General features: G+C 36.7%; 1 protein-coding gene across 1 annotated transcript in view; it reads right to left on the bottom strand.

Moving 5' to 3' along the window:
* Positions 1-5,937: 5,937 nt before the first annotated feature.
* Positions 5,938-27,128, bottom strand: part of efhc2 (EF-hand domain (C-terminal) containing 2) — a 68,454-nt gene continuing 47,263 nt past the window's right edge. The window contains exons 10-15 of the mRNA XM_028799760.2: positions 23,119-23,315; positions 15,574-15,707; positions 13,810-14,007; positions 11,270-11,362; positions 9,695-9,797; positions 5,938-6,161 (exon numbers count right to left, since the gene is read on the bottom strand). Of these exons, the coding sequence (XP_028655593.1) occupies positions 6,066-6,161; positions 9,695-9,797; positions 11,270-11,362; positions 13,810-14,007; positions 15,574-15,707; positions 23,119-23,315 (821 nt within the window). The 3' untranslated portion in view covers positions 5,938-6,065. The remainder of the gene's footprint in view (positions 6,162-9,694; positions 9,798-11,269; positions 11,363-13,809; positions 14,008-15,573; positions 15,708-23,118; positions 23,316-27,128) is intronic.

Below are 27,128 nucleotides of genomic sequence, written 5' to 3'. Positions count from 1 at the left end.
ATGTAACTAGTTGTTAACACAAACATTTATTGAACTTTGCATTTCTTCCCAGTCTCCACTAAGTATGAAACTCTTCCACCCACAATTTGAACATTTGTCACTACCTGACTCAACAATCGATGAGCAGTGATTCTAGTTGGTGAATGAAGACACTCGGCTGTGTGTGTTTTGAGTCTTTTGCGTGTGTGTGAGCTTGAATTTGAATAAATACAGCAAAATCATGCATTTTTCTGCCTGTGTATATTTGGAAAAGAAACTCCACAGTTTTAGAACTACATCAGTTTACCTATTTCCAAATAGCAAATACCTTGAAACATTATAATGACTTCCGCCCTGAAGTTTTTTTTTGTTTAGTGCTTTCCACAATGCCACATTCACTCTGTAGTGGCATCCTGTTGGCCACAGGTAGAGCAAAACTTGCATTCTGTTCACTACAGAGGTATGCACTGCTTAATGTCCACAATACATACATGATATATTCTTTGAAACAGAATGTTCTGCGAATACCATATTATATACAATACTTAGCAAAGCTATATGGAATACTGTAAGCAAACCTGTTTTGACTAAATACAGAGGCATAATGCTACAACTCTCCAGAGGGTGCGATACCCAAGACTGGGTGCTGGCACCCTAGAGAGTCAAAGCATACACTGTTATTGGGTAATGATTTTATTCTTAAGTAAGGAACAATAGAAGATACCGTACAGTACTGGCAGCACAATTGCTTTGTATAAAAGAGACATGAGATACCACGTATTGCGTGTGCAAAGCTATTGCATTTGCTACGTTCTGTTCTCCGATCAGGATTTCTGAACTCTATTATAATTGTATTGGACTTTGGATGTATATGCACTCAGACATTGTCCAAACAGATATTATGTGGTGTGTAGCTGTACATTAAAACATACTGGAGGAAAATAGATCATACATGCAGTCCTTGAAGGTTACTTAACTGTCTATCTATAATAAACACCCCCTACTTCACATATCCATATTTACCTGCAGTTGCATAACAAAGGTAATCACCTGCATACCAGTAAAATCAATTCTATTTATGTCTCTTGTTCTTATTGCAATAGAGGTGTGTGGTCTGTTTTTTAAAAATGCAACATGCTACCCATTCTTCACAGCAAAACTAAGAATGCAGAAAGCTGCGTGTCCCCCACCAGGCTGACTGTTACCTAGCAAATGCCCTTTCCGTTTCCTGGATTCCTGCAGATGAGCTTGATGATATGCAAGTGTGCAAACTCCATGCGCAGTGGAGATTTAAATTTGTTTTCTTTCTTCACTACATCTTGGGGACTGCGATTAACAAGATTTTACCAGTCAAGCAACCATAACACACGGCTGAAGGCTCAACAAAATGTCTACATGTGATAGAAAACTGGTTTAGCCTTTTCATTAGAGATCTTTTAGTTACTAAATGACAAGACAGGCGCATGAGTAATTAATGTAAATAAATGCTCCCAGACAGAACTAAACAACTTTCTTCTTATGTCATGAAATTCTCTGGAAGCGAATCGCAGTTCATTTTGTAGATTTTTGTTTCTTCAAATTGTAATATTGAATTTTGCTGTGAATTGAACTTCACTCATCACTATTAGTGTGGTATACATTCAGTTTTATTTTTCTTTTCAATTTTTATGAACCAGCTGAATTAACAATAAAAAATTTTTATACACTGATTGTACTATAATGATAATTACATAAACAGAAAAAAAATATTATAATTAGAACAACATTTTTATTGGAATGGATATCTTTAGATTATGTATTCTATATTATTCAATCTACCATTCTATTCTTTGCTAAATCTTTGAAAAGACGACACATAGAGTGCATCCGGAAAGTATTCACAGTGCATCACTTTTTCCACATTTTATTATGTTACAGCTTTATATCAAAATGGATTTGTTTTTTCCTCAGAATTCTACACACAACACCCCATAATGACAACGTGAAAAAAGTTTACTTGAGGTTTTTGCAAATTTATTAAAAATAAAAAAATTGAGAAAGCACATGTACACAAGTATTCACAGCCTTTGCCACGAAGCTCAAAATTGAGCTCAGGTGCATCCTGTTTCCCCTGATCATCCTTGAGATGTTTCTGCAGCTTAATTGGAGTCCACCTGTGGTAAATTCAGTTGATTGGACATGATTTGGAAAGGCACACACCTGTCTATATAAGGTCACACAGTTGACAGTTCATGTCAGAGCACAAACCAAGCATGAAGTCAAAGGAATTGTCTGTAGACCTCCTAGACAGGATTGTCTCGAGGCACAAATCTGGGGAAGGTTACAGAAAAATTTCTGCTGCTTTGAAGGTCCCAATGAGCACAGTGGCCTCCATCATCTGTAAGTGGAAGAAGTTCAAAACCACCAGGACTCTTCCTAGAGCTGGGGGAGAAGGGCCTTAGTCAGGGAGGTGACCAAGAACCTGATGGTCACTCTGTCAGAGCTCCAGAGGTCCTCTGTGGAGAGAGGAGAACCTTCCAGAAGGACAACCATCTCTGCAGCAATCCACCAATCAGGCCTGTATGGTAGAGTGGCCAGATGGAAGCCACTCCTTAGGAAAAGGCACATGGAAGCCCACCTGGAGTTTGCCAAAAGGCACCTGAAGGACTCTCAGACCATGAGAAAGAAAATTCTCTGGTCTGATGAGACAAAGATTGAACTCTTTAGTGTGAATGCCAGGCATCACGTTTGGAGGAAACCAGGCACCGCTCAGCACCAGGCCAATACCATCCCTACAGTGAAGCATGGTGGTGGCAGCATCATGCTGTGGGGATGTTTTTCAGTGGCAGGAACTGGGAGACTAGTCAGGATAAAGGGAAAGATGACTGCAGCAATGTACAGAGACATCCTGGATGAAAACCTGCTCCAGAGCGCTCTTGACCGCAGACTGGGGCGACGGTTCATCTTTCAGCAGGACAACGACCCTAAGCACACAGCCAAGATATCAAAGGAGTGGCTTCAGGACAACTCTGTTAATGTCCTTGAGTGGCCCAACCAGAGCCCAGACTTGAATCCAATTGAACATCTCTGGAGAGATCTTAAAATGGCTGTGCACCGACGCTTCCCATCCAACCTGATGGAGCTTGAGAGGTGCTGCAAAGAGGAATGGGCGAAACTGGCCAAGGATAGGTGTGCCAAGCTTGTGGCATCGTATTCAAAAAGACTTGAGGCTGTAATTGCTGCCAAAGGTCCATCGACAAAGTATTGAGCAAAGACTGTGAATACTTATGCACATGGGATTTCTCAGTTTTTTTATTTTTAATAAATTTTTGCAAAAACCTCAAGTAAACTTTTTTCATGTTGTCATTATGGGGTGTTGTGTGTAGAATTCTGAAAAAAAAAAAAGAATTTAATCCATTTTGGAATAAGGCTGTAACGTAACAAAATGTGGAAAAAGTGATGCGCTGTGAATACTTTCCGGATGCACTGTACACCATACAATTTTGTTCTGAGTTTATGTGAAGAATTTGGAGGCCAGAGGAGGCCAGTGTAATTGTACAACAGGGGGAGTCAACCTGGCAGGGTTACATGCTCCCCCGACATGCTAGGTGGCAGCATCTCTGGGCAAGGTATACTGGGAACTGTAGTTCTATAGGGCAGCCTTGCCAGGTTCTGTGAGTGCCAGCAGAGATCTATGATTCCTTGTTTGTGGGTCTTCCATTTGACTCCCAAGTCTAAGAGTAAAAAAAAAAAACAAACACACTCATCCAGGTGCGTTGGAATCATGTGGAAGATGGACAAAGTTCACCTGCAGAAGAGGAAGGAGAAGCAAGAGAGAGTTGTGCTTGTGTTTATTATTACAAACATTTATTTAAACCTAGGACTTGTGTTTCTGCAGCTATGTCTGGAGTTTGGGGTACTGCACTGCCCCCTACTGGTCACAATATATATATAATATATATGTATTTTTTTAAACAAAGCATTTTACATAATACATGTAGTATTTTCTCTTTTCAGTATGGATATATTTGCTGTTTCTACTAAAATATGTGAGATTTCAAAAACCGTGAAAGCCCTGAGAAAAGCCTGACCTTGCTTATAAATCCCTCAAGGGAAACTAACCATTTAAAAATGTCAGTCACAGCATCCTTTGTACTTTTAGAAGTCATATAAGGCTGCTTATAGTCCTGGGCACATAGGCGCCAGTGTTGGGACAAAGTTACTGTGACATGGGTGACCAACATTTTAGTAAGTGTGAAAGCTAAGAATGAAAACTTGATAATGCCCAAGTGATGTAACGTGCTGTTTCTGTCCCAGTAAGGGATTCAGGGTTGATTACAGGAGTCTAGTTACACCATTCTGAACCTGCAGATGATGCCTGCTTTTTTTAAACTACATTACAAACTCTTGACGTCCATGTATGTACTCTTGGTATTGGTCACAATTGCTGTTTTCTCATTGGACTAAGGCGTGAAACCTTAGGGTTAAAGCCAGCTTTTCAGATATGTTGACATGCATCACGGCTTTTCTGGCTGGAAACATGGAGCTGTGAGATTGGTGTCTAAATGCAGGACACTAGCATTCCAACTTATTAAAAGCTTCTGTCCTCAATCTGAACCCTATTCTCAGAAGCTGTTTTTTGTTTTTTACAGTAATAGCACCAATGCTAATAGCATTAAGTCAATCACTGTCTCATTTCTAAAAAGACATTGGTAAAAAGAAAAGTGACAGAGATCTTCTACAGGCACTTTTTTTATTGAAAAAGATTCCTAAAAGAATTTGCTGTACAGTATGGTTCTCAATTCAGTTCCTTGCTCCATTGGTGTGCTGTGCCCAGTAACCAAATAATACACAAGATGAAACATTTACAGGTCGGGGGGGCCACCCACTTGACATGTAATGTTGTTTAATCTTTACAATGTAATGTAAGAAAGAAGGAAGGTCATTCCTTTAGAAGGGTTGTACCTATTAAGGTGGAGTGTTCTCAATAAGAGAAACTAAAGTTTAATAAAAGTGTTAAAGAGTCGAGTTTATTTAAATAAATGATTAATTTGCTCATGGGGCAGAGTGGTTACAAAGTGGATAGGTTTAATGACCTGGAAACTGCATGTGTGCAGACACACATTTTACTTTTATCCAGGGAGTCCAGATTTTTTTTACACCCTAAAGACATGGCGACTCTAAATTGTCCTTGGCTGGGCTGGTCAGCATGTGTGTCTTGTGATGGATCATCTGCATCTCCATCCAAGGTTGCTTTCTGCCTTGAGCCCTGAACCTCCACTGAACATGAATCAGGTATCACGGAAGAATAAATTAATGGATCAGCCACTGATAACAAAACACGATACTAATCCCAACCTTTATTCTTTATTTAGTTTAGCATAATAAATCTTTTGGGAAAGTCATACCAAACAACTTAAAAAATAAATTAATAAGACAGAAAAATATCACAAAGTAAGCACCAAATTAATGTACTCTGCTTGCTTTCTTGAAGATTTCCACTAATGGAACATGGTCTTTACCCAACAGGTCTAGATGGCTGTGTCCCCAACAAGCCAATAAACTAATAACCTTGCTTGCATTCAGACTGTAAACAATACATCTTGATAAGTGTAGATGTAAAAAAGTGTAGGGAAGATGTTCTTGAAACAGCACAAAGATTGAGGATATTTGCTCTCATTGCTCTGAGACCAAATGGCTCAATCTGAACAGACAGTTGAAATAGTCCACTTTAACTTACTTTTACTACAGGCTATAAAAACACAGGGCAACACTGTAGTGAGACTGGAGGTGGGCAACATGTCGGCAGGAACAGCAGGGGATATTCACGTCTGGGTGGTAAGAAGCTTAACCTGACAATTTTAATTTTGGCAAGCTATCTGAAATGTTGCAGGTGCCACCTGGATACATATTATATATTGTACAATAAAAAGAAAGAGAGAAAAAGATATAGAGATATATACACACAGCAGTAAACCATTTCAGGTCAAAATATAGTTTTATTAAATGGAAAATAGTCTAGTAAAAGCAGCCAGGTAATAATCACATCGTTAAAGGTTTTGTGATGCCATTACACAGAAAAACTCTGCAAAAAGATTATTAACAGCTCAGTCTTGTTTTCCAAAGACATCCTCTATTAGAATCTTGTAGCTGATACTTATCACTGCATGAGGGCTGGATTCTCCATTCCAGTCGGGAACAAACTGAAAAGATTAAAACAGCAGGAAGTACGTTAGTGCATTAATGCATCAGAAAAACTGCTATGTGGTATTTTCTTCTTATAAGAAAAATTCTAAGTATGCAAAAGCATGAACCACAAGACCCCTGTGGATTTACAGTTACCATTCATTTGTATGAAATGTCTCAATGTCTTTTGTTTATTTTGTTCTGGACTTCATATTAAAATATAAAAAATAACATCACTTAAATATTATCTACCTGTGCATGTAATTGGACCAAAACTGAAATATCTCTGTCTTTCTTGGTACTCTCAATAAAAAACATTTTGTTGAGATATTATTAGATATGATTTGAACATAAAAGAGATGATTCAGTCCATATAATTTAACCGCTTAGCTAATAGCAACTTTTTCAAAGTAAAGGAACAAATGATGAGAGGTATGGGGTCCACTGGGAAGTCCTGAAGCGAGAAGTGGCTTTACTGATGTTTAGAAATGTTGGGACACATTCAAAGACAATACTGTATTTTGGTTGGTGGTAATGCAGGTGGCAGTGTGGCATAATGGGTAAGGCTTTGGACTTCAAACCCTGAGGTTGTGGGTTCAAATCCTGCTACTCACACAGTGTGGCAGTCACACAGTCACATCACCTACTTGTGCTCCAAACCATAAAACAAAAAAAATATAACCAATTCTATCTCAAATATTGTAAGCCGCCTTGGATAAAAACCTAAATCTTTTGTGTCAAATGTAAGTTAATCTTCAGAAGGCCTCTATATGTACGGTGGTGTGACAACTTCCAGAGGACAGCATCTGAAGAAACACTGCTACAGACACTGACTTTAATGCGTCATCATAGTGTGATAGAACTTATATTTATTGTCTTACATACTGCATGTTGTCTGTTCATGGGTACATTGTTCAGTTCCACTCATTCGAATAAGATACACTTGAATGTTGTCATAATTTAAAGACTGCCCCACGGGTGTTCCACTGACCTAAAGCAGCAGCATTAATATCATTTATGCATCTTGAAGGTAATATTTAGTTCAGAAACTTGGCAATGGTCAATAGAGGTGTACAAGTGTTCTCGTCTTTGGTGTTATAAACAGAAATTAAAAGGCAGTCAATCTCTGTTTCACAAAAGGGTCATAGAAGCAGAACCATCTTGCTTTTGATTTTATTTCACCAAAGATTTATGAAGTTACAGTGAAAGTGAAAAGAAGTAAATTACAAAAAAAACTACCTATTTGCGATAAACAAAATAAATTTATGATATATTTATAAATGATCCAAGTACCAGTAATTTTATCAATATAGGCTTGATTCAATGGGACTGACAAAGAAACACTCTATCTGTGAAGCACGCGGTCTACCCACTAAGTTTCTGTAATTCTACTTCCACTTCTTTCCAACTATTTGCATATACATTCAAGTGGCAGTGCTAACTATTCAAAATAACAAAGCTATCCTGCAAGGTGGAACAATAATCATGTCTCTTCGATCCACATTCCACAAATTGAGAGGCATTACCAGAGGCTATGCTTAATCTGCTTGAGGTTACCTATGTCTATCACTACTTCTGAAAAGATTTTAGTTTGCCTTTTTTTTACATAAAAAGGGAAAACACAATTGAAAAATATCTGGATATCCTGCTTTATTTTTTTATTTAAAATAAGGACACTATATATACTTGAATATCAAGGCTGTGTTACAATAGAAAGTGACCGGAAGGAACGCCACAAAGTGTAATGTAAAGAGGTAAATGCAAAGATAATCTAAAAAGATAGTAATTGGTTATACCATTAATTAAACTGTAACAAAATACTTCTTAGTTTCAGAGTCACCTAAAAAAAATATATAACTATATATATACTGTATATATGTATCAAGGAAATGAGGAAAACATTTCACTTTATACCCTAAACAAAATACTTGTTATCATTAAAATCAAAATTACAACATGCAAGATATTTATGAGCAGATGTAGAAAAGGGTAAAATGAAAATTAGTAAAAAATATATGTATAAAATACCTGGAGTGGAGAAGAACATTACAAGGGTTGTTAAGCCAGAATCTCATACCAGAAACCATAAAAAAGTGAGTTCATAGTCCATTTAAGCCACAAAATCTGTACATATCTTCACAGTTGTTATTATCAGATAATGTTTTTCTCTCCAAACTCTGTGCCAACACAGAAACAGCAGTAGCATCTCCACCTCCTTCAGTGTCTGAAGAAGGCGAGTCTACCACCCAACATTTCTCACCACATTCTACAGGGGCACCATTGAGAGCATTCCGACCAGCTGCATCACTGTCTGGTTTGAGAACTGCAGTGTCTTGGATCATGAGATCTTACACGGACAGTGTACACAGCAGAAACGATCGTTGGCACCTCTCTGCCCTTCATTACAGACATCTTTATAAAGTGTTGCACCCAAAAACCCCCAAACCCCCACCCTGGTCTCTTTGTTCCACATCCATCTGGCAGAAGAAACTGTAGCAACAAAACCAGCTCTGACAGGTTATGTAACAGCTTTTACCCCTTCACTGGCTGAACTCTGGGCAGTTTTAATAATATCATATATAGACGGCAAGGTTATATTAAGTCAACCCCCATATAGGTATTCTGGTGCAGATCTTTGAATTTTTTTTTATTTCAAAGCTCCAGAGTCTTGGGTTTGAATTCCAGTCCAGTCAACTCCCTATTTATTTGTGGGCTTTTCCCTGCTTTTCTTCACCTACTCCAAAATGTAACTGTTAGTTATATTGATGTCTCTAAATTGACACTGTATATGACAATGTGGAGGTGTTTATATGAGTGCACCCTAAAATTAGCTGGCAACCCATCTAAAGCTGGTGCCTACCTTATATCCAGTGCTTCCAAGATATGTTCTGGCTTCTGTAAACCTGAACCGATTTAACCAGGTTGGACAATAGATGGAAATAATACATCTAAATCCCAACCAAACCCAATAAAGTGTAAATAACCTCTCTACCATAATTAAATTAATATATCAGATTTTGCTAATCAACGAGATATATGGGTAACATTTACTGGTGAAAAATACAGTGTACATTAACTTGACATATTCTTTTTTTCATTCTTTTTTCACCTAGCAGATGATCATGTGGAGTCTGAGCATATCTGTGTAGCTTGGGGAATTAGACAGAGCTGACAAAACATTGGTCCTGGTTTGTCTGTATTCATCCAGATACCTATGTTTCTTATACAAGATGATTCTGGAGTCACAGATTAACATAAAATGCATTCTTTGAGATGAGAGCAAAAACAGAGTAATCACAAAAAAGAGAAAGGTTTAGATTGAGCAAACTTCATCCAGACATTGATTGGGCAAGAACTTCACCCAGGTCTGTGGACCTGTAAGGTGAACTTTAACGTGTGCATCCCTGTTTTGCACTTATATATTTCTCTAATTCATTAGGAATGATAGCTGCTGTGAAAAGACAATATTACTGAAAAGAATCAAGAGCATAAAAAAACACAGTTAAGAATACTGACTGATGATCCACAAAGAATGTCACAACTGTCTTACCTTAACTGGTTTTTCTGATTGATAGAAAGGTAAAGGATTGTCCCTCCAATTTATTTCTGACAAAAACACATTGTAATCTAGTTGCTTGTCTTCACTTTCAAATCTAATTTTAAAAAATAAAATAAAAACATGGAACAATTAAATAATATAATTTTTATTTTATTAATAATTCAGTCAAATTCTGTGTTATGCTGCAAACATTTGTTTACAAACACCACTACTAATGGTGCCAGTTTGCCACATTCTTACATGTAAAAACTAGATATGTAACAGACAAGTAAAAATATTAAAATAGTGTTTTTATTTTTAACATAAACAAACAATTGGATTTTCACAGAGAGAAAGAACAAATGTAAAATAAATAAATAAAGGACATGATAAAGAAAGAAGATCTGCTGCCCATTTGGGTCTTCCTATTCAGGTCATTGCTGTGAACATCTGGTGAGGTGGCTTCCTCACACTGCCACCTTCCTAATACCAAAAAGTACCTAACCCTCTCAACTCTCATCTTCTCCTTTCTTAATATTTCTGGCTACCAAATACATAGGTTTCCTTAATTTTTAAGAGACTTCAAACTGTTGATTGTTCTGTGCACAATTTCTAATTGTATTCATCTTGCTTGTTCTTATTTTATTGGTGTTTCTCTAATTTGTTTGTTAACTTTCATCTAATCCTAAAACATAAAATGTAAGAGTAATGGCTGAATCTAATGCTAAACTTTCAGAACCATGTTGTCCCCAGAGGGAAATTTGGCAATTTACGTTATGTGTATAAATGGAAATCCAAACCAATGAGAGGCATCTGGCACACAACTGCCCCAGTGCTTGAGGTCCGGAAAGGAGGACTGGCTTGGGGCACAAAACTGTTATTATTCTACAAAATTATCTTGTTGTTGCTTAAAACCCAATTTATTTGAGAATACAGCAACAGTAACAATTTTGATTTAACTCTCCCAGTCCATTTGGGTGGTATTGGATAGTTGCTTTGTGTAAAGGCATCTGCTAAGTAGAAATGTAAATAATATATTGTATACTTATTAATTAATTTTCTTTTGAAAACAAATACTGGTCTTATTTGTTTCTGTAGTAAAATGCTTCTGAATTAGCTGTTCCATATGTATAACAAATTCATTCATATTAATGAAACAATTGAAATGACTTCTTTCTACTGTCACATAAACAAATATTTTCAAATATTTCTTGCAAAAACAAGTTTTAATTTTATTCTAACTATGAAGGACAGTTGCCTCTTAATTACCCAAATTAACTAAAATTAAATCACAAAGATAAGCCATGGGCATACACCAGGACAGAGCAAAACACCAAATATATTATTATATATTTAAAAAAGACATTTTGTAATATATTTTGTGATATGTTGTTCAATGAATCAATGCATAACCAGTTGAACTCAGCATCCAGGATGCAGTTTACTTAGTTAATTTGTAAGAAGTAATGTATTTTGTTAACTCAAAAAGATGGGTTCTTACTCAAAAAAAAATAAAGAGATATATCCTTGAAATTACATTTCCATAAAAGATAAGAAGTAGGACGAAGTCATGAGGCTTTGACTTACTTTGTCAGAATGGCTCTCAGAAGATCATCAGCTACAGGTAGCTTGAAGGCTTTGCAAATTGTCCTGCATTCCTCAGTGGGAAGCATGCCTTTCCTGTGAAAACATTTGATATAGTCAGTATCAGGAAAATGTTTGCATTCATAATAGACATTATTCTAAGTTTGGTATCTGGTGAGATTACAGAATGACAGGCATCAGTGTAGTTTTTGCCTATTATTTATGATAGATTTTGGCAGAAAATCCCTGAAATGCAGACTAAAAACTAAGAAATTCAATACCAGCTTTGGAAGACAAGCATGGAAAGCTTTATGGCACCAATGTCACAGACTAATTGCAAAGTAGTGTGGAAGGCAGCAATTACAGCTCAGGCATGTACATTGGACTCATTAGAGCAAGCAAGTGTCAGCAGCTCTGCATGCTCCATTAATTGGTCCTCTTGTCCCTCCTCTAAGGGGATGCTGAATTATTATCTCAAGATTCTAAACAAGATAATGCCATGTTGTCTGCTAAATCAACAAGCATATCTGGTATCTGGCTTTCATGTTTGTTTACATAACCTTGTGTACAATGCACAGCTTAGGTTTGTCAAATGTTTTCCTAACAGGCATCCAAGTAAGGTCTGATTTTAAGGAATGTTGAGCTAAGGCACTCTGAGGTACATCTAGGTAAGGACAGAATCATCAAACTTAGGTTCTGGAAGGCTCTAGTAAGGAATTCCTTATAAGTCAATTTTAATAAGACTGAAAAAAACTTAAAGTGCATTCATTTTAGTAATTTTATGCATTAATTCAGACCATCAATGGTAAGAATTATCTTCAAAGAGCTCACTGCTCACTTTATTATTGAATATTTTAAGATGGTTCAGGTCTTTAAGTGCTGAAGATGTAAGTGTGACCAAGATTTTCTGGACAGGGGATTCCTCTTTATTGTATATCTGTCAAAGAGCAGAACATTGCTTCCAACAATGATAGAACATGAGTTTATATATATATATATATATATATATGTGTGTGTGTGTGGGGGGGTGTGTGTGCGTGTGTGTGTGTGTGTGTAAAAAATACCATCTTTAGCAAATGTGATGAGCTATGTACAGTTACTTTGACAGTAAATAGTACATGTTAAAAGAAATATTCTTTTTCAAGGCAGTGAAAGACAATGGCAAAGTCATTTTTCCAAGAAAGTCAAATGTAGACATGTAGAGAGAAATACATTGAGGGGAGAAGACTTATTAATAAATAATACAAACACACATAACTAAAAGGTTTTATGTAGGGGTTTATTTAAATGTATTGATATTAGTAGTTATAAAACCAGCTTATAGCACTCAGACATTTATTAAGAGTTTGTTCTATAATCACTTTGGTGTAAATTCTGTTCTACCATTTACTATTTTTTTGGTTAGGTGGTTTAACTATATTTTCAACAACTAAAATTTACCACATAAAAATATATGCTTGTCAAGGTGAACATATTCAAATGTTTATCTACAAGGCTCAATCATAGTGACTACAAAGGTAAGAATGACTGAAAATGCTATTTATTTCCATACAGTATAGCAACACAAAAATGAAAGCAAAAAATAAGGCGGCAATGTGTTATGGTGTTGCATACAAACAAACCGAGATGAGCTTTAAAATACTATGCTGTATAAACTGTAATAATACTTAATTTGGGTTGGAAGCAACAGATAATTCTATAGTTTAAAGAAATCAAAAAATGCCTAAATACAAATCAATGACTAATTGAAAAAAACTACAGTAAAGGCAAAGAAAAAAATAACATTAACTGGAATAATCACTTATTCTACCATTTTTACTCCTTTTTTATCCATTAAATGTCAACACAAAGAGACACAGACTTTTCAACAATCCAGAATTAACCTTGGACAGGACAGCAGTCTATTGCAGAAGGCAGGAATAACTGATGCTTGTTAAATGTGACATTGTCAAACATTGAATGTTTAGCCTGGATAGGAATGAGGAGAGGAAAAAAAAAACAATGGAAAACTTGAAAACTGGGGTGATGCACCTTGAGGAAACTTCAATGACTTACTGTAAATGCAGTACAGATGATAAAATTAGGTGTGTAATGTGTAAACTTGTAATTGTAAAACAACATATTCAAACTCACAAACCTGACTGTCGTTGGGGGATGAAGCAGCATTAAGCGCAAAGCAGGAATCAACCCTGGAGGGGTTCTAGAACATTGCATGGCCAACTCTCTTTAACAAGGGGGCAGGTAGAATGACCAAATAATAAAACACATGTCTTAAAGATGTGAAAGGAAAACCTGAGTATCCAGGGAAAAGGCCATGAAAGTCTTGAGAAAAATGTGCATATTCTACACAAACAGTGACAGGGCACTGGGGAAACAAAATAGGGACACTAGGTTCATGAGACCTTGTAATATCATCATTGGTTATTTTAAATATATAGGTACTGATATTATAGTACAATGAAAATAACCATTCATACATTTTCCACCCACTGTGTATTCCTGTTGGACGTTTCATTAATCATTTACAAAGCACTTTTCTTTACCTGGTTTTATCTTTGTGTATGAAGTAGTTCAACAGTCTGGGGAAGTCCTCAAAACTTTTTCTCCTCAGCTGCTCCTGAGCCATAGTGAGCAGGATTTTCATATCTATTTCAGGCTGCTCCCGACTACTATAGTGGCGCCCAACAGTCATGATCTCATGTTCACTAAGTTGACCCTCTGCCACCTCTGCAAGGAGATTCCTGTTGACCAATTAAATGGTAGGAAAAGAAATGTCAACAATATTTTACAAGACATAATAAGTGAACTGACTGCAAGCCTTCTTGTCACAATATCTATAAAAGCTGTGTTTTCTTGGCTGATAGATGCACATGTAAAACTTAAGGTTAACAAACACTGGCAGATACAGTATAGTAAAAATGTGAAAACCCTGCATTCATATACAGCCAGCTATGCATCCATAAAATAGTATTTTCATATAGCATCACATTTCAATAATAAAATGGCTTGCACATGCAAAATTTAACAATAAAGCAGTAGTTTAAAAATATTAAAATATGAAAAAGAATATAAACACAGAGTAAGGGGAGCTTGTATTGTGTTGACAGTGGACATAACACATCTGTTTTCAAACCTGTGAAATTCTGTTCAGTGTAACAGGTGGTACTTAATTTAATACTTTATATAAAGTATTTTCTTTTATAAATTTCTTTATAAAATTTGTATGCTAGAGGATTTGAGTTGATTCAGAAGATCAGCACAGTCAAGGACCACAACAGTAAAGGTAAGAAGAAGATGAAGTAAGGCAAGATTGAGCTAATGCTGGAAACAATATGATGGCTCCTATAAGGGTAACGGTTTCAGCAGACCCTATAGGATAACTGGGGTACAGACTAGAAGCAAGGAGGAGCACCATCAACAAACAATGTTAATATTTAGATTTGTTTATATCTGCTGGATCTGCCATCTTTACAGGGCATGTTATTTTCTAAAAGATAATATTAGGAGACCTGTTACACTGAAGTAGACAAAGGACCAGACACAAGAAGTAAAATTTGAATTTGTATTAACAAAGTTGCTATGGAAATTAAAAACAAAATGCTGATGTAAAACTAAAGATGACATTTCATTACACATGTTGACATTATGATTTTGACTGTGTAAAATGCAGTGACAGAGGCACTCTAGCAGTAGGTTTCATGTATACTGTATGTCTGGACTACTGTCTCCATAACTGTGCTTTTGTAAGTATTTTTATTTCTCTTCATATTGCATAAGCAAACAAAATCATACAGAATACTTCTCCACACAACACAGGGGTTTTCTTTTCACTGTTCTGATCTGGTTTAATAAAAATCATTCTTTCTATATTAGTACTACTTAATTATTGTGAGCTGGCAGAAGACAAATCAAGACATTTAGAAGAAGCCATGTTAAGCTTAGACACTCCGCATCTCTGAATTGGATCAAGTGGTTTGAGGATGTTAAGCTATTTGGGAGAGGGACGAATTCCCCTATGTTGGTGGACACTACAATAATTTTTTGTGGATTTTATCTGTGTGAAAGAATGCTTGCAAATTACTCCTTCCAACTATGTACTTGTCCTTCATATCCTGATGGGACATATGGTGCTACTGCAACATTGACCAAGATAATAAGCAGGGAACCAGCACTGGACAAGGTGCCAGTCCATCACAAAACTAGTGATGACGATAAATTAAAATAACATTTTCATCAATTATCCTTAATTGTGGTTCAAATATTGCTAGATAGCTCAGCTGCTTGGAACATTCTCAGACTCATCATACCTGAAAGGACCATATAAAATAGTTCCTGTGTTTGATGGATCGTTCCTTACAAATGATATTCGGATATCCTTCAGTTTTGGTTCAGCAATGTTTTTTAGCTTGCTTATTATGGTAGCTATATCAGCTTTGGGAAACTGTAAAAGGAAAAAAAGTAATACATATAAATAAGTAATGCAGAAACGATTAATTCATTGCTTGTGTTTATTGCTTAGACAGCGTACTGACACAGTAGGTAGTACTGCTGCCTCCAAGCTCCAGAATTTTAGGTTAGAATCGTGGCCTGGTCACTGTTTGCATACAATTTACAGATCCTGTCTGTGTTTTCATCTAGGTACTCTGGTTTTACTCAAATACTCTAAAATCTTACATGTTGATTGAAGGTTAATTGAAGACTTTAAGCAGGTCCAGTCAAACTGAGCATGTAAATGTGTATCGGCCTCTTCAGCTGAGGTTCTAAGTAGTCTAGAAAATACCCATGATTTCTCAGTTCCACGTGAGAAAAGTAAATTGACAGTTTTATCAGTTCAGTAAATCAGTCATTATTGGACAGAAAAATATGCATAATGCTCATCTTCTGAAAGTGTAAAAAATTCACATTTTGTTTTAAACAGCATTTTCCAAGATGCTTAATACTGTGTTGTCAACTGCTTACTATAAAATGAAATGCTTTGATACATTATGCGGTTTACTTATGAAACTGTTAGTTTGCCTTATTTATTAATTGAGAAGGCAATTTGTTAGGCATGGGTTATAGAAAAGCTTTTCTTTTACTTTGCTAAGTCTTTTCTTTCACTTTGCTATTTGCCCTTTGAATCAGATAACTGATGACAGGCTATTAGGATTTTCCCCTATATCTAGTAACTGGAGATGCTAAGTCTTAACCAGGATTAAAATCAAATCTAATAACATGTCATCACTTATCCTGTTTATAACAGTCCTAATTTATCTCCACCATTTATTGTTTTATATTACATTGAAAATATGTTGGGCTAGCAACCATGTTTAACAAAACAAGTGAGTCATCTCAGTTTTGTTTTTTTTTTTCTCAATTGCTCCATATAAAGGTTTGAGGGGAAGGAATACTGAATGGGAAGACATTACAAGACAGATCAGTAGGAAGTCTTCATGATGATCCAATCTCAGGTATAACTTCACATAATGTACATTTACATCAGATCAACTGAAGTTTGGGCATTGTCTTGTTACGATTACTAAAATAAAAGGGAACTGCGGGTCACCATAATTCACTTAGGTTATCTATTACATGTGAGGGTCAAGAAAAGGAATCAAAAATACAGTTAAAACATATAGTGCTGTATTGAAATATATTTTTAAAAAGTATTATCTCATTTATTTTAAATATAGGTACTCTATTTTGTTTTGTATGAAATGGTCTCAAAGTAGCTTGTACTGCTGCCTAACATCTTTCAGCGATGAAGTGCAGACCCTGTGCTTGGTAACTGGGTATGTGGAGTTTTTATGTTCTCCCTATGTTTGCATGGGTTTATTCTGGGTATTAAATTTTTCCTGCTAAATGCCACTGAAATGGGCAAGTTAGACTAACTGGTGAATTTACATTGACCCTAAAGGTGAGAGTGTTTGTACATGAATGTACCCCCTGACTAACTGATGCCTTGTTCTAGGTCTTTTTTCACTGCCTTACTTTTGAAACTGCCAGAATAGATGCCAGCTTCTGCAACTCTATACTGAAATCAGGGTGTTGGAAACAATAAATAAATTAATGGTTGTTACTTTATTCCTTCTCCCTATAACCACCTACTTTACCATTTTTATTGCAAGAGGCACCCTACCAACAATACTTTCAAATAAAAATTTCATTTTTTTCCCTATAAATATATGCATAGATTTTAAAAGAGATACTGTATGGCTGAAAATTTCCATGTGTCGTTCAATGCATCTATGAAAATGCAGTCATATTGCACATTGATTTCATTTTATAGATACTTTACCATTTTTATTGCAAGAGGCACCCTACCAACAATACTTTCAAATAAAAATTTCATTTTTTTCCCTATAAATATATGCATAGATTTTAAAAGAGATACTGTATGGCTGAAAATTTCCATGTGTCGTTCAATGCATCTATGAAAATGCAGTGATATTGCACATTGATTTCATTTTAGCAGAGTAACTTTATAGTATTAACTAAATACTCTCACTCAAATTAGAACTTCTGAAATTTTACAAATGTTCTCAGAACATTTAGTTTATCCATTAAGATTGGTTAGTTAATGACATATTTGTCTTAATATCTCTTCCAGAACTTTTGTTTAAGAGTCCCCAAGGTATCTGCACAGCTTGGTATTTGACTCAGGAATCCAGTTACACTTTATGCAAAGAAGTGCTTCCTGGTTGCAATTGCGAATGACCTTCCATTTCCTAAATTCTTGAGCAATGTATATAGTGTAGAGCTTGGCCCGGACACAGACAGGTGGACACATTGACGTCACCCACAACACGTTTATTATACATATTATTTACACAAGTGCACCTCAAAACCCACCAAAAGTCCCCAAAGTCCTGGCCAACACAATGCCTTATCTCTTCAGACCGCCTCCTTGCCTCCTCCAGAGACCTCGTCCTCCTCCTCACCCGACTCCAGCCCTGAATGACGGGAGGCGGCCCCTTTTATAAGCACCCGGATGTGCTCCAGGTGATTCCTGGCAATCTTCCACCGACACGCCCCAGTGTGGCGGAAGTGCCGGCTGCATCCCCGGAAGCACTCCGGGTGTCCCTGCTTCTCTTCCCCCAGCACTTCCTGGTATAACGGAAGTGCTGAGGCTCAAGGCTGCCAAGGCATCGGGGCGCCCCCCAGCGGTGACCACGGGCCCCTACAGGGTCGAGCTTCAAAGCTTGGTACCCGTGGCCCCCAAAGCAACCAGGGCGGTCGCCCTCTTGTGGTCTGGAGGAGGCGCAAGCCCTCCTCCGGTCCTCCTGGGCGTCCTGGCTGGGTACCACCCCCAGCCGTGTGCCACAATAGTTAACAATTTAATAGACAAAATTATTCATGTCTTAGTCTTGACTTCAAGAAACAGCAACTTTCATCTGTTTAAGACTAAAGTACGATGTGTTCTTTAATTTTAAAATGTATCTGGTTGCTCTTCTCTTCATAGCTTCTAGAGCAGCGCTTCCCGATTGGGGGTGCTCGCACCCCTTCTGTTGCTGGGGGTGCCAGAATCCATCGAGGAAGAAAAATGAAAATCATTACTTGTACAAAATCTTAATTTATTTATCCATTCCTAAATAATTAAATGGGCAGGCCATTTCGTATCAGTGCAATACGCTGCTTGTTAAAACGGATGACTTCCGCTCTTACGCGCACTTAGTGCTGCGTGGGTATTATATAAATTTCTTTATAAAGAACATCATTTCATACTTGTATTTTGTGTGGTTAAGGTGTGGAAGGCTGCTCTGTCCACCCTCTTGTTAGCTGTGAATAAAGTATCCATTATTCATAAAGCTTCAATTGGTGATCTGTTTTTTTGCGTTAACCTCATATTTTTTCATACTTCTTCTAAAACCAAGGTGGTGCGAAATCGGTCTCGTCCGTCACAGGGGGTGCGAGGGTAAAATGAATTGGGAAGCGCTGTTCTAGAGTTGCCATGTCTGCTTTGTATGACAGTGAAAATAAGAAAACATTGTAATACTGTGGAATATGTTTTTCTTTTCACACTGACCCTATCTTTAGGCTTTTTGCTATGTGAGAACATACACTCCAAACTGTACTAATATATACTGTAGCAGCTTCACCTGAACTCTAGAATTGTCAGCTATACAGTAGTATACCCATAAAGCAGTTGGGGCTGCAGCCAGTAAGATAAACCCTTGCTCATATAATGTTGTTTCATTCAAGACTACACTATACACAGACCCTATTGAGAATGTCTTCCCTTACATCTGCTGACCTGGAATTAATAAACAGTTCCAAATTCCTAGGAGAACCACCACGGGAAAAATAGCAGTGAAGGCAAAGTGTTCTTCTATTCAATATAACTGAAGTCTAATACCATAAGCACTACATAAAGAACCTGGACTCTTCCAACTGTAGGAGTTTTAAGATGACCTTCATTCTTTGTCCTGGCGACACATTTATTAGTTACAAAACCTTATGACATTCTCAGGTGGAAAAGAAGATCCTCTCTATGGATTATTATCTCCTATCTATTACACATGTCCATCCTGTGACTGCTGAATTATGTCTTCTAGTTATCCCTATTCTAAATAAAACTTTAAAAATCACTCAATAAATAAAAACAAGCACACTATTTGTATGATGAAACCATTTTTTCAAAGAAAAAACAATGCAATTGTTAAACCGTAACCAGATAAAACAAATGCTAAAACATATCCCAACTGTTAAACCCTAACTAAGTTAAGCAAATCTAGTAATGTCAGTTCAGCATTCCAGTCTACCAGTTTGGCATTTCAGTCTATACAGTAATGTCAATATAATCCCTCCTGTGGGTGTGCCTCCATCATCAGACTAGCATGGAAGAAATTTAAACATAACATAAACATAATTTCAAGTCATGAAAATTTTGTGAGTTCCAAAATTTTTATCCACATATCACACTCAATTTTTTGTTTAACATTAAGCAGTGTCAGAAGTTCGCAATATGTTATAACAATTTTACTTCTACGCATGACACAAATGATGAACTTCACTACTAGTGTGATGTGACATGACAAATCTCAAAACCAAAATTGAATACTTTATTAATTCAAGCTTGTGTCTATTAAATTCAGTTATCCTGGTCAGGTTTATGATGTTTCATTAAATTTGGTATTTTCTATTTGGTACACTTTATTAATACTTCTAGAATTAAGATATAAGATGCTTTTATCTTCCCCAAAAGCACTGCATTTGGATACCTTGTTCATGAACCTATTCCAATATTTCCTACCCTTTTTAGAATAAAGGTACAGAAGAGAAAGGGCACAAAGAGACATTATTTGTATTGACTGGAAGGATGAACCCATTCCTAAATTGTTGTCTGGACTGGGAACTATATTTCCTGGGTCAATAGCTATCCCTTATGGGGTGGACATAAACAACTTGAGCCCTTCAGCATGTTGCAAATGCCGTATCTTCTGTTTTGGCTCAAATGTCTGTTAAAATGCCAGCTATAAGAACAGTTGCACTTCAAAATCAGATGGCTCTGGACATCATCATTGGCTGATCACATCCGCAAGGCTGCTACTGATGCAAATTCACCAGAGTTTGTACTTTCTCCTGGCCTTGCTTGATATTATGAATTTTTTATTTTATATGGCTTCTTACTTGAATGCAGACGATATTTTTGATTTTTATTATTACTCTGGCTGGTTTATGCATTTTACTGTTGATGTTTTGCTGTATAAAGGGTTTATGTATGCAGGTAGTTAAGGAGTCTACTACAGGGAATACCATGTTTCAAATGACCTCTGGTCATCCCTTACCACCTCCCCAGTGCCCTGGACCACTCCTCCCTTTTTATTTTAATGAACCACCATTTCCTCTTCTCCCAATTATTGACCCAGAGTATTATGAATATGTTGCTTTGAGCCCAGCTATTGATGTATTGTATGGCCAATCTCTTTCAATATAGGTTTTGGCCCAAAGCCAAAAAAAGAATGGAATGTGGAGTCTGGTCAAAAGATTCTGGGACTGTTTGGGAATTTCTGGGACCCCCCTGAGGGCCTGCTTGTAAGTCTTTCTGTGTTTCTGTAAATCTTAATCCAAGATGTAATATGAGGACATTCATTAGGTAGCTTATTCAGCTTGATTTTCTGTTATTCACTTTGGGGATGGAGCACCTGACGTTTAATTTGGTAATGCTTAATATAAATAGACTTTAGCTTATGTCTGCATGTGAGCGACTAGGGGGCTTACAGGTACACTCTGAGATAGCGTCTTGCAGTTTGTTGAGGACATGTTTTCTTCATTCCAAGAACAAAGTTTATTTTTGTCAGCATTAATAAGACACATATTAACTAAAGTATAAACTGTTAAAGGATTTGCAAAATGTACATAAAAGCTTCCTTGTTCTTATGCCACACACACACACACGAACATTGCAGCTAGGGTCATTGTGTGTGTGTGTGTGTGTGTGTGTGTGTGTGTGTGGGTGTGTGTGTGTGTGTGTGTGTGTGTAAAATAAAATCCTTGCTTTGGACAACTGACAATTACAGTCTGTGATTTATTCTTATTTAGGTGAATTCTTACTGAACACCTTCAGGTATTAATGAAAAAGCTCATTTAGCTATGGGCACAAGGCTATTAATGTATGTACAGTATCTGATCTATAGTGACTCTTTTGATGTCACTGTCACTTTGGCTTTATATATTACCAATCAATTAACTAACTTTCTAACCCTACCTTTTTCAGTTTCATAACATTAAGTAGAAAATTGCAGCCTGTCCTGCCAGTGTCGCATTTAAGGAATATGCCACATCTGGTCAGGACAACATTCCATGACAGAGCACTTACTTACTCAAGCATGCCCACACACACTCTCTCTCCACATGGACATAAGGTAAACTGGTGCAATCCATACAAACAGTGACCAGGACCAGGAATTGAAGTAACAGTTCTAACCACTCCTCCACCAGAAAACCCATGGTTTACAGGCCATTAATAATTCATCCATGTAAACATTTCCTAAATGTTTTTATTTCTATGCAGTTTTATATTAAATATATATATAAGGTGCATGAGGACATGAAATGCTTAAATAAAAACAGTACACAGATTTTGCAGAACAGAAATTAATTCATGTAATAATAGCCCAAGGTTAGGGAGTTTTATTTTTCTTTGATAAGTTTAGTCTAAATAGAATTTAAGAAAAGGCAAAGTGTTAATCTAATAAAATGTAAAAGGCACCCACTAACATAGCTAAAAACTACTATGATTTGCATTTTCTACCATTAATTTACTCTAGCTATAAACCCTTACCTTAATTACCACTTTCCCAACTATAAAAAATAAAGTTATTTCCATAATAAAATATAAAAGTGAATCAGTGGCACCCACTTTTCACAGTTGTTTAACCTATAACATATTAAACATAACATTGCCATGTAGACCTCATCATAAAAAATAGGATCACTTAAGTGTAAGCCATTTAGAAATATCTGATTACACAGAAATAACAAAGCACCGACATAATTATTCTACTTGTGTATTCACCCCAATGGCATTAGAGTCAATTGTCTACTGTAGCTATCATTTTACTTTTGGTCTTAAATTAAACATACTATACTAAAAATGGATGATTTTGTTTTAAAGAGCTAGACTAAATTAGTGTACATGAATACAGTAGGTGACAATTACAACATAACTATACAGATAAATTCTTAATCCTGGTACCAAATTCCAAACTGTAATGAATTACTAAATAATTTGTGGAAATATCAGCTTTGTGAAGTGACGAAAAATTAACAGTATAAAAATTAGTCTAGCTATAAGTGTGATCTAACTATCATATTATGAACATTATATTGACAAGAAATAAGATGAAAAGGGATGTGATTATTTCACTTGCCTCATCTGGGTGTCTTTCCATGTAGTTAAAGGTATACTCATCAGCATTCATCAGCTGGAAGTTTTGTCCATAAAAGCATACTCTAGCCCCCACATATAGATCCTCCGCCTTAAAGTATTCTGAGAGCTCACTCTTGAAAAGTTCTTGATCTGGCTTCTTGATCCGATTTCTTTCCAAAAACTTTCCTCCAATTACACCTGATGATAAAACCAAAGAAAAAAATGAAGGTAGCTAGTAAATGTGTTATTTTGAGACAAGCCTTATGAGTCTACCTGTTGATAAAAAAAGTACAGCTACAATATGGTTGAGTCCATTATGGGGGGCATTTACTGCAAAGTTCCTAACTTACCAGCTGGCTTACGTCCACTGAATTAAACTCAAACAACTGATCATATAAATTAATATAGTGGGATGTTGCACCTTAATGGGATTTCATCTCAAGTTATAGAGTCAATCTGTTAGTTTTTAGTCTGGAAATAAATTTTACTTTACCCCTAGCCAGGCTCTAAATAGTTTTAAATAAAGACTCAGATCTACCAAAGTGTTGGTTAGTGATTAAGGGCCTAAACTTGACAAGACAGGTGACAAAGAATGAAAAGATTTCCCAAGGACAGGGAGATAAGAGAGAGTGTGAGAGAGTGTGGTCAAAAAGCCAGAAAGGCAAAAATCCCAATTGCCAATGCCCAATATGTACACCATAAACCAAAGTCCAATATAAACATATCAAAAATTCTGACTCCCTAAAATAATTTGAAATAACTAACGCACAATGTTTCTTTTTTAGAATATTCAGAAAGTTGGACACATTTTATATATGGTGGAAAGTAATGGCTTAATACATCACATGACACCCCACATCATGTGACCAGTAGTGTTTCCGGCGATATTCGCTGAAGTGTTTTTTGCAGCAAATATGCTGTGTTCACCAAATATTTTCATGAAAATTTGCCATACTAACTGCTTAGACAAGCATTTTTTCCCTGAGCCCCATGATGCTTTGTGAGGCCATCTTGACATCAAAGAGCTGTAGCAGCCATGCACAGAACTTTGAAGCATATGTGCACTGTAAAGTCACTGCCCATTCTACTTTGTGCATGTGTGTTGTCACAAACCAATCAGTACTCCAGCTGGATTTGCACCCCACATGCAATTAAAACAAAAAAAATAATTTATTTATAATGCATCTTTTGTAAAATATAAAATGAATGCTGCATAATCACATACTTCACAGCAGTGAGTATAGTTTTTCATAGAACTCAACTATTAGTACTAAAAATGTATCTTTTTTTTCAGTTACTAATAATTCCTTTTGTCTCTGTTTCCTCTTTCTGATGTCTTGTGGTGGCACTCTGCACCTCTGCCACTTGGACAAAAAAATCTGCAGATGCCTGTGATGCTGAAATGAATGGTGGATGCTACTGCTAAGATAACACATTCACCAAATCTCCTAGGACCTTATACTTAGTGTAAGAGGAGAACAGGCATCCTGGTCAGGAAGGTAGAGAATCCATTACCCAGAGCAGAAGGACAAATGGATTGGCTGGTTGGACAAGACAATAACTTTGTGTCCATCTGGTATTAAATAATGGATGGACCAGCAATAGTCAGGAATCGGGAACAGTTCCATTCCCCATATGCCAAGTGGCAGTGGTCCTCGCATGGGAACACAGTTGAGACGCTCTCAGGGTTGCTTGGGATATGGAGTCTGGAAATGTAGCCCTGTCATGGTCCCTGCAGATCGACAAAGGGCACTGTCGGGGAAGAACATCCCTACTTTTTCTATGGCTTGGAAATGCTCCTGAGATGACAGAACCTAACACCAGAAGCATTACCGGTTCCAACTTAAAAGGAGTTTGATGCCTATTTTATTTAAGTGTGAGTTGGGAAGCAGCAACCAACACCCTGATTCCAGAAGGAGGGAAGAATTGTATAATTAGGAGTATTCATTGTGTATCGTTGGAGAGGTGATCATTACAAGGTGCTTCGGAAGAATACATTTATTTTTTATTCCAAAAACATCTGGGGCCTAATTTATAACAACATACTCAGAATTCACACTAAAACATGCGTACAGACAAAACTGGAAATGCGTGTACGCAAAAAAAGTCAAATGCGTAAAGCTGCCAAGTTCCACATGCTTCCCCTTTAAAAATCCCAAATGAACATGACATTTAACGTACATGCACGTGCCTACAGCCCCACCCCGACTCCTCTCAGAATTTTGCATATTTGAATAAGCAAATCAATATAAATAGCCCCTTCCATTCAGTGTTTTGTTAAAAGAAAATGGCAAAAGCACATGAAAAACGAAGAATTTCAGCAAATGTGAAGTGAAGGCAAGGAAAAATATTGTTGGTTTAAGCAGTGGTATAAGCAATAAATGGAAACTGATGGAGTGATACAGAGTGGAGGAGTCACTCAAAAGTTCAAGTTCAGAATATTATACACTGCTCGAAATAAAAAAGAAGTAATGGTCAGATGTCAAAGTCGACATGAAAAGGTGAGTCGCAGCCCACTGTCTGATTATTCTGTTTCAGATAATATTAAAAACGCTGACCCCCGTGCCGAGGATGTGACTCCAGGTGATGGTGATGGTGCTGCTGTGCCCAGCACATCAGTGTAAGGAAATCTTATGTATCTGGATGACAAGTAGATAATACCATAATATACAGCTGGCATGGCACGACTCAGTGATATTTGTGAAATACCAATCGGTCAGAAATAATAATAAATAATTCCTCAAAGTTTACCTTTGTAAAGCTGGTGCCAGTTCAACACACAGCTCCAAGAAGATAGCTCTTGGAAATCGAAATTGACTTAGAAGCCAGTTATCAACATCTATAAATATGCGCTCTCTTCTAATTCTTGCATTTGTGATGTCTTCTAACAACGCTAAAGCAGCTATGGTATTTGGAATAGTTTGGCCATTCTATGCACTATTATGTTGCTACAGAATGATTACAATAAAGTGAATTAAATTTGTTAACAATATGCAATTAGTTTCGGTAAAAGGGAAACCGCACAGAAACAGTGCTACTGCTTTGACGGTGGGTGGCACCCGCTTGCAAAACTGGACAGAAACTTGTGTATGCATGGTGTGAGGCTACCGTGAAAATGTGCTTGGCTTTACACCAAATTAAATTTTTATACATCTAGAAGTGAGTATGGAAATGAGTGTATGCAACATTTTTGTGTATATGTACCATTTATACACATACATATATATATTGCATCTTTGCAGTGTTTGCTTTCCTGTCCACTCTGGTCAATGACCGTAGATTTACAATCAAGTTGAACACTGATTTTAACAATTAGTGACTTACTACACATATGTGTAAAAGTGTGCTATATCAATAACTGTTGTTGTTGTTAAAACATAGTTATTAATTTAGCCTCAACCATTCTGTGTGTATCCAACTCTAAGTGAGGGAACCATGATGGCCCAGTGGTTAATTTAGTGCTACTCCCTCACAATACCAGTTGCCTGAGTTTAAATACCCCCTGTCAATATCTGCTTCGAGCTTACACGTTTGTCTATAAGGCAGGACTTTACTTCTGTTTTCAAAGGGAATTGTACATGTACAGTTAGGTCCATAAATATTTGGACAGAGACAACTTTTTTCTAATTTTGGTTCTGTACATTACCACAATGAATTTTAAATGAAACAACTCAGATGCAGTTGAAGTGCAGACTTTCAGCTTTAATTCAGTGGGGTGAGCAAAACGAATGCATAAAAATGTGAGGCAACTAAAGAATTTTGTTAACACAATCCCTTCATTTCAGGGGCTCAAAAGTAATTGGACAAATTAAATAACTAGAAATAAAATGTTCATTTCTAATACTTTGTTGAAAACCCTTTGATGGCAATGACAGCCTGAAGTCTTGAACTCATGGACATCACCAGATGCTGGGTTTCCTCCTTTTTAATGCTCTGCCAGGCCTTTACTACAGCGGCTTTCAGTTGCTGTTGTTTTGTGGGCCTTTCTGTCTGAAGTTTAGTCTTCAACAA

Source organism: Erpetoichthys calabaricus, chromosome 4 (genome assembly GCF_900747795.2).
Source record: "Erpetoichthys calabaricus chromosome 4, fErpCal1.3, whole genome shotgun sequence".
NCBI classification, from domain to species: Eukaryota; Metazoa; Chordata; class Cladistia; order Polypteriformes; family Polypteridae; genus Erpetoichthys; species Erpetoichthys calabaricus.
The sequence above is the reverse complement of the archived record's forward strand: the minus strand, read 5'-3'. Positions and strand labels throughout refer to the sequence as shown.